We start from the raw sequence: 8,897 nt of genomic DNA on the forward strand, positions 1-8,897 counted from the left end.
CTAAAAATAGCATTTATTTTTGTCTGTAGGGGTATCACTTGTAACTTAAAATGCTGCAGTGTCACAAAATGCATTTGTTGAACCCTGCCTTCTTCATGAAAAATGCATGTGGTTTTATACTCTTGGGTCCAAGTACAGTGAATTATTTAAGCTAAAGAGTCTATTTTTAGGGTTAAGTCAAAATTTACCCCAAGTAAACCCACGACAAATGGTGCAGTGGTAAGTTTAACTTCACTCTTATTTCTGACAATTCAGGAGATGTTTTTGACCAACTCTGCTTACGGCACACATCCTGACTCTGACGGCAACTCTCAAGGTGTCAGCCTTAACCTGCAAGAATTTAGAAAGTGTCCCTGGATATGAGTCAAAGAAACATAACCCATCACCAACTTAAACATTTTATTGTATCAAACAAAAGTAGATTACACACGCAAATCAGCTATCCATTCAATTAAAACAGAAACAAAAACTTCCAAATATAATTCATTTAAACTACACTGTTACCATTCAAAACACAGACATTACAGGGTTCATAAATACAGGGGGAGGGGAAATAAAAGCTTTTACAGGAATGTTTTACAGTCTTTGCTGTTGAGAAAATTGCCAGTGCTGCAAGTGTTAACTAAAGAGGTTCTGTTTCTTTCAGACATGGTAAATATGACGGGAAGGTTATGGAGGGATTGTCACATAATCTACATGATAATGTCACTGCAGTGAAACAAATACCTCAGAATGTGATGAGAACAATTCGAAAAGTGGTGATCGCTTCATAATTTCTTCAGCACATACAAAACTAGGAGAATATTTTACAGAGAATGCAGCAATTACAATGCGTGTCCATATTTAAATATTTAGATTGTTGTATAAAATACAGCAATGTATAGTAAATGCCTCAAATTCAGACCTAAAAATATCATCACTTTACATTCAGTGCCATGCATTGAGATGTTTATTATGGCCTCGGTTCAGGTTCCCAATAAGCAATCATATGTTAAGAATGATGGTGCAGTTTGCTCAGTAGAGATGAGTTTCCCTTTGCTAATCCAAAATATGTAAATTAATCTGCAAATTTATCCCAATGTAATGAGCTCCACTCATCAGCCACACATTTACAACCTGGTGGTTCAATTGCTTTCCGTATGGAGGAGCAACATATAACTCTGTCTATGCAGTGAAATAATGTACTCATTAAAAAGTCACACTTTTTGAAAAGTAGAATGCTCATGGGTCCAACTCAAATGATTAATTTTCCACACTTGACTGTTGTCTGCTAAAGAGTGTGCTGGAGCTTATTACAGCAGTCACTAGGCAGGACTGAGATAAACTCTGAGCAAGTTTCCAGCCCTTCACAGAGTCACCACAGACACACAAAGCACATGCACAAGCTCAAGAGTTCAATTTGAAATAAATCGTTTGAGAGAAGTGTCCATCTTGATTTTGGGACGAAATTGCCAAAACTCTCCTCGTGATGTTGATTTAATTCCACACCAAATAGATGTGTTTTGCATGGTCGATTTTTAATTAATCACTACAACTTGGAAAACATTATAATTTATGCACTTTATTTTGTTGTTCAAATTTAGTTTTTCCCTTGAGAATCTACCAACATGTTTGTACGGAGAGAAAGAGGCTGCAGAGGGTCACTGTGTGTGTGTCAGGAGGCCTGCTACTCTTGATTTGTCGAATCAGGACAGACAGCTGTCAGTTTAGGGGACAGCCACAGCTTAAACACTTGACATTAAATTGTAGGACAAGTAAAACAAAGTAGTGACTCTCTGGAGTAGTATAACAACTTTTTTTGTAGCACACAGAAATGACTAGAACCTCATTAAACGACGAGTCGATAAGTAATCAAAACGGAATGAACAGCACTTAAGCAGGGAGCAAAACTGTAAACATTAAGTTTATTAAAAACTGTTTCTGTATGGTCAAGTCAGATTCATCATCAGAAGAAATGATTAAGCTGTGAAGCTGTGTGAAGTGAAGTGTTTTGTGAACCTACATATTAGAGCAGCGTTTCAGACCGTCCAGCTAAAACTGCAGTTTGGACAAAATTACAAAAGGTAAGAATCATAAGAAGAGGAAAAATTTGTGATTCGTTATTGTCAAACTGATTGTGTTGTGTTAGTTTATGAAGTTTACAAACATTTACATCTATTGAACTGTATCTAATTATCAGCCTATACGCTTAAGTTGGTTGATATCAGGGTAAAAAAAATCCTGATCAGGATTTCGAGACAGTACTGTAAGTAAACATTTTTAGTATGTTATGCTGTGAGGTGGTAGCAACGTTTAGTGAAATGTTAGAAATGCTTTTTTCATCTTAAAATATGCCAGCTTCTCTAGGCTAAAGCAACTACACGCTAATTATGAAAAAAATAAAGTCTAATCAAACTTGAGTAGCTGCTGGAAAAAATTAGCAGCACGGTGCTAATACTGGTCACAGGAAGTTTTTTCATCAATTCAACTAAGTTGTAAATTTTTCTTTCAGAAGTATTATTATTCATGCACAACAATCATTGGAGTAATGAGTAAAAAATGCTTGAAACAATGTTGGGGGAAAAAAAAACACTGACTTTGTGATGATACTTTTTTATAGGTGCATGTTTGGTTAAAAAAAAAAAAAAGTGATTACATAACTGTAAAAATTGGGGGAAAAGGAATTTTTAAAAGTCAATTTATTTATTTTTGGCCACTTTTGAACTCATTAATTAACCAGTTATCATAGCTCACCAAGTTATTCATTTCAAGATTCAAAGCTCATATGTTTAAGGTGATGCATGTTATGTAAATATACGTTCTAATATGAATTTCACTCATCACATACTGCTCACTCAGTTAGGGACCGCATTTCTAATTACAATTTAAACTCCATTAGCTCCATTTGTTTATCATGTGCTGATCCATTTTATCGATCCAACGTGAAATAGGAAACTCATAACACAAACTAAGACATCTGTAAAAAAAAAAGTATTATGCTTTTCTTGTTCGTTTTGGTCAATAAGAGGGAATATCATGTATGAAGCATGGTTATGAATGTGTTACTGAGGCATGAATCTCAGATTTATACACACAATTGGCTAGCTTCAGAGCAGTACAGTAAGAACTGTTGAAAATGTGGTTTAATTTTTCACAAATAGCTAAAGAAAGATTTTGTCTTATTTTTGAGGTGGTAACTAAAGCCTGGCTGCAGAGGTATAGCGATGCCCTGATGTTCCTCAATCTGCATGGACAATCTTTTGTCACTGCGTTGGGCAGACTGGACAACATTTGGCTGCACAGACGTCTATTTCTTTGTCTCGAGGCTGACTTTGTTCGTCTTCTTCCCTGATGGCTGGTTTGCACTGGATGCTCCTGCCTTTGTGTCTGAAAATACAGACAAGCGATAAATACTAAGAGTTGAGAAACAGAAGCACGCTTTCGATTCAATATTCTTCAGAGGAATTTCATGAAAAGTGAATAAATATTTGGTAACATATATTGTCATTCTTTTGAGAGTGTATCTTACCTCATTTAATTTTTTTGTATATGTAGTTATTGCATTCTTTGTCAATTCCATCAGATATATTTCGGATACAGTAAAGAGTCTCATTGATAATATTTTCCCACTGAAGAATATTCATGCTCAATATTAACTCATTTTAAAACCACAGGTCTTGTATGCCCTTTAAATGCAGTAATGTTTTTTTTTTTTATTTTTTTTGTACTTTTTTTAATAACAAGTGAACAAGCTTGTTTTGTTTTTACGTTGCCCTTCAGGGTTCTGCCTTATTCAAAAGGCGGCTAAAAACATTCTTATTCCAGTATGCTTTTCCTTAATGTCTTTTAAAAATTACAACATGTGTTTTTCATTGTTAGTATTTTTGAAATACGCTGTCTTTTGTCAATGTTTAATTCTTTTCTAATTCTTTTACTCTCTTTGTGAGGTGATTACTTAGTGATCTTCAACTGTATAAGGTGCTACGTAAATAAATTTTACTTATTTAAGACCACACATTAATGTTTCATGAAAAAAAAATTTCTTCCCTTTTTGCATATTTTCAGTTTCTGACATCTCCTTTAGAAGCTGTTTGTGGGATTATAAGTCAAAGGTCCAATTTTCCCAGGGAATTTAAATGTGTGGAAAAACTAAAATATGAATGTATTTAAAAAATAAAATAAAATAACTGAAGTTAGCATTTGCTTATTTTCTGGTTTACAGAAGTGTTATTTCGTTGCTATTTCATGAAGATGTTTGCAGATTTTACTGTTTAAAGGGCCTATTGATGCATGTTGATTTGCAAACCCTGCATCCAGTCAAGTACCATACAAAACCTTTGTCTTTTTCCAGGGATAGTTTTCTAGATTAGTTTCTTAAACCATCTGCTGCATAAGGTAACAATTATTTCAATCAGCAGAGTTTTTAAGCCCTGCTTAGGATCCTGTAAAGTAACTAATAACATATTAGCTGGCATATTATTTTAAAGATTTTTTACCAGGGGCAAGGACACATTTTCTTTAGATTTATTTTTGGTTTTAACACTTTAGATATTAGCATCTGTATTCAACCTTGATATTCAGCTCCATGCCTCCAGCAGCTGAGTGACTGTCTTCCTAGATATTTCACACATGAAGTCAAGGCCACTTCACAGTTGTTTATTGACAAGCCATGATTATTGACACTGACCAAATCTTGTTTACCCTGCATAAATAAACCCTGTGTACTTGGCAAATGGACAGTGAAAGTGTCCCTTCGTGAACAGAAACAGACGTGGGAGGAAAAGATTTGCGCCTTAGCAAGGTTGATCTTTGTTTACCTGTTAGTGCATTTTCTTTCTGGGACGAGGGATCTGCTACGGTGGCCACACTGGAACAATCGTTTTTCTCCTCGGAGAGGGGGCACTCAAGTTCACCGCCGGCATCTAATAGGCTCTCCCTGGAGAACTCTGCAGGGAGCAGGGAGGCAGATAAATGTTGACCGGAGAGAAACTACAGCCAGAGACAAAACTCAACGTGCTAAAGATGAAACAACATCCTGCAGCAGTAGTTTTCAAGTGATGAACAGAGCTGCTCCACCTTTCATCAGTCAATGCCACCTGACATTTACAGTTGAAGGTTATTTACCCCTCATAACAAATTTAAACCACTGATCTTTGAGTGAATCCATACTCGACAGAACTGGTGTTAATGGTCATTGATTTGCTTTCCCCGGCTTCCGCTTTGCTTCTTTCATCCAGACTGAGGGCTTCATTAAGCCTCCACTGGTGAAACTTTCAAATACAGGACAATCATCTTGTAATCTTGAAAGGGGGCTTTCCATGTTGTACGTCACACTGTGGGCTGATACAAAATTTAAACCACTACACAGTGCTACTGCTTCAGGGAAATAAGCCCGGTACACTCAGAATGCATTAGTCGAGGGCAATTACAAGTGTGGTTAGTGTGTGCTGTTAGCTCTACCTGCCATTACATTGAATTAGTTGCCCCAGGCAAGGCTATTTTTGTCAGAGAAAGTAAAATAGTTTAGCTCAGACAGACAGCATCTGCAAAGATGGATGTCTTTGCATGTAGTGGGTTTAACAAAAACATTTGCTATGTTATAGCTTGAAGAGAAGAATCAGTGTCAATAAGTAAATACCGACTTAACACTTTAGTGTACAGTCGAAGTATGACTGTTTAAAGTAGATTTTTAAGAACTACATACATAACCAACTTATGCTAAAGCACTCTTGGCAAGCAAATAATAAAATCACTTTTTTTTTTTTTTTGGTTTCTAACTTACCTTCCATTTGGCAGCGCAGCTTTTCAAAGGCCTCTGCAGTGGCCTCGTCATCATGTGGGAGCTCCTCGCCAGTGGGAACAGAGTCGGGACTGGGCCGGTCAGACAAGCAGCTCTCTGAGGAGCATTCGTCTCCAGCTCCCTGCTGCTGCCTGTACAGGTGATGTTCTACAAGAAACTGCAGCTCTGTGAAGAGGGACGTCAAGAAAGACATTAACGCGCGAAAATAACGGCTGATGGCGACCAAACAGGGTAAACAAGGTTAAGGATGAAGAGTTTGTTGGAGGATGAAGAAATCCAGAAAAAGAAGTTTAACAGCTTTTTTTTTTCTGTTAAATTAACCACCTGTACTATTAAGAAGGGAAAAACAACTTAACACTTATTTAACATGTTCAAAAATAAAGCACAATAATTATCACCTAAATATTCTGACCACCAGAGGTTACCTCTAACAGATTGTTAAATAAAACGACATAATAAACATTCAAAAATATGTCTCCAAATGTTTATTCTTCAATTTAACGAAAAATGCTGTCACTTTGACTACATATGCTCCTTCCTGCCTTATAGATGTGCTGGAAAAACAAATTGACTTGCTCATTTTCCTTGGTGTGTGTTTTCTCCACTGTTAGCATTGCATAAAAGTTCCAAAAACCAATAAAATTTTTCTCATGTAGGCCAACTTTATAAGTCAAAAACATAGAGACTAGAGGGGAGACCCAGTCTAAAAATCGGATAATGAGTCCTTGGCGAAGGAAGAGCCACACTGACAGAGAAAGTTAGAAATTGGACCCAAAGATGGAAAGATGGAAAGAACTTCCCTCATTAACTAGCCAGCGCTATGCAGATTATACTGTGCAGACAATAATGCCTGGAAGTCGTTTAAACCTACAAAGTGGAAATGGGATGCAACAATGACTCCTTCTTTTTGGCCATATTACTTGGTGTTTTCATTAAACTAAAGTCATTCATAATGTATAGTCAAAACAAAAATCTAATTCTGGTAGAGGAATTTATTTAAAGTCTATCTGAATTCATTTAAAGTCTGTGTGTTTAGAGAGTCTGTCTCTCTAAGCACATCTGGATTAGGAAAGGTAAGTTTATTTTCACAGCACATTTCATCAACAAGATAATTAAAGGTGCTTTGCATTACATCAAAAGGGAACATTGCAGTGATAAAAAAGTAAAAGCAAAGAAAAGTTTACTGTTTAGCAGAACTGAATATATTTTTTCCATTTTGATCTTACAGCTTTGAAAAACAATTTCTCCTTCCACAGTTTTACACAGAAACCCCTTCTTCCTCTTTAATCTCCAAATATAAAGTTTATTTCACCATAACAAAGGATATTAAGGTGTGTCCTACTTACTCAAAAGCTTCCTTGAACTCAACCAAATATCATTTCCATCCTTTCATCTTTGCTTTACTATTTAAATGTGATCTACATCAACAAAACAAACCTTTATGTTACAGGCGAAAAGAGATTCTTGGCTGTGGAACATTAAAGTAAAAGCTGAGGCCAATAAAACTTCTCAGGTTACTCTGAATGCATTTTCTATTTCTCTTTCTCAAAACTTTATGCAAGTCACTTTATCAAATACCTTGTTGCCTTAGCAACAGGTTAGCATTTCTAGAAATAAAATTAAATGTGAAAACTTAAAAGGGATTGGTGTTTTACAGATATAACATTTTGTATCTTTACTGCTCTGGAAAAGAAGCTGCTCTACAATGGGAGCTAATAGCAAAGTGCTGTTTTTAACAGATTGTCACCATCACACATGCGAAAGAGATAATAAGGTTGATAAAACAGTGCACCTTTCATTGTTGGTGTCCCCTTTTGTCCTTTTCTTCGTTGTCGGGGAGAATTCAACAGAGCAGCCTGCAAAATATCAACATTACATATCAGCTAAGCAGAAAGCACAAAGATGGATTTGAGCTGAAACTCAATTTAATGAAAACAACAGTAGAGGGATTTTTTTAAATTTTATTTTTAATAATCACATTTCAGTGAATCTGTGTTTTAGAGAGCTTGATTGAATTACCTTATACAACTGGTTTGGAAGCCGATCTTCATCTATTTCTGTCACAAAGCAAACAATCACTTTAGTTCTGGATACAGAAATAGAAAACACATAACTGCAACAAAAAATCTGTTTTAGATTTTGTGTTCGTAGATGAAGTTCTGCTGTGCATCCAAAGAGAGCAGAGCAGAGAAGATAACCTCTGCCCACATCACACATTATCTGATACAAGGGCCTGATTTTTACCCAGCACTGATCCTTGCGACGCCACTACACATCAATTACATCCACCTTCAAAGACAAACCCTAACTCAACCTACGAGTTGTGTAAACTTACTTCCTATGTAGTCAGAAAAGACAACAAGTTCATTTTCTATGACGTTGATCATGCTGTAGTTTGACTTTTTAAATATACTTTGTACTTTTTGATTTTTTTTTTTTTTTTTCTAATTTTTTGTATTTCACTTTTTAACCAAAACAATGTTAGTGACGCAGAGAACATCTGCGTCACTAACTGTCTGGTGTTTTTTGCAGGATATTTTAATTTCTAGTGGCCCTTATTTAGCAGTAAATGACCATGAAATGGGAGGAAGAGGAAGGAGGGAGAGAGAAAAGACTTCCAGCTAATTGCCCAAAACTGGGACTCGGACACAGGACAACCACATCAAGGACCCCAATCTACCAGCTGAGCCACCTGGCACTCAAACTCAGTTCAGTTTTGTCCCTTTTAAGTGAATTTATTTGAGCTGATCCAGAGCTGTTTTAGCTGTTAACAGTTTTTCTGAATGTCTAAAGAAATGTTCACTAGCATATAAGCTGTAAAACTCGCAGAAGCATTTCTGAGTAAAGAGAAGATAGGGAGATGTATTATGTAGAACATGATAGCCTTAGAGCTGAGGAAGTTAAACGTGTTAAATGAAACAGCTGACTCTGGTACAGTGAAATCTCTGATCAACAGTGAGCATCTTTAACTTACATCAAAATCTATGTTTTACAGCCTTGAAACTTTTTTTCTAGGACACCACCTAGTTGCTTGGCAACCTACGCATCCCTTGGCACTGCAAATGATGTTCGTCTGTGTGTGTGTGTGTGTGTGTGTGTGTGTGTATGTGTGTGTGTG

At 36.3% G+C, this 8,897-nt stretch overlaps 1 protein-coding gene across 1 annotated transcript in view; it reads right to left on the reverse strand.

Moving 5' to 3' along the window:
- Positions 1-384: 384 nt before the first annotated feature.
- LOC103136015 (protein phosphatase 1 regulatory subunit 1A) overlaps positions 385-8,897 on the reverse strand; it is a 26,099-nt gene continuing 17,586 nt past the window's right edge. Inside the window, exons 3-7 of the mRNA XM_007549090.2 lie at positions 7,799-7,836; positions 7,572-7,635; positions 5,762-5,944; positions 4,797-4,925; positions 385-3,366 (exon numbers count right to left, since the gene is read on the reverse strand). Coding sequence (XP_007549152.1) covers positions 3,287-3,366; positions 4,797-4,925; positions 5,762-5,944; positions 7,572-7,635; positions 7,799-7,836 — 494 coding nt within the window. The 3' untranslated portion in view covers positions 385-3,286. The remainder of the gene's footprint in view (positions 3,367-4,796; positions 4,926-5,761; positions 5,945-7,571; positions 7,636-7,798; positions 7,837-8,897) is intronic.

The sequence above is a fragment of the Poecilia formosa genome, unplaced genomic scaffold (assembly GCF_000485575.1).
Source record: "Poecilia formosa unplaced genomic scaffold, Poecilia_formosa-5.1.2 Scaffold2, whole genome shotgun sequence".
In the NCBI taxonomy this organism is placed as follows: domain Eukaryota; kingdom Metazoa; phylum Chordata; class Actinopteri; order Cyprinodontiformes; family Poeciliidae; genus Poecilia; species Poecilia formosa.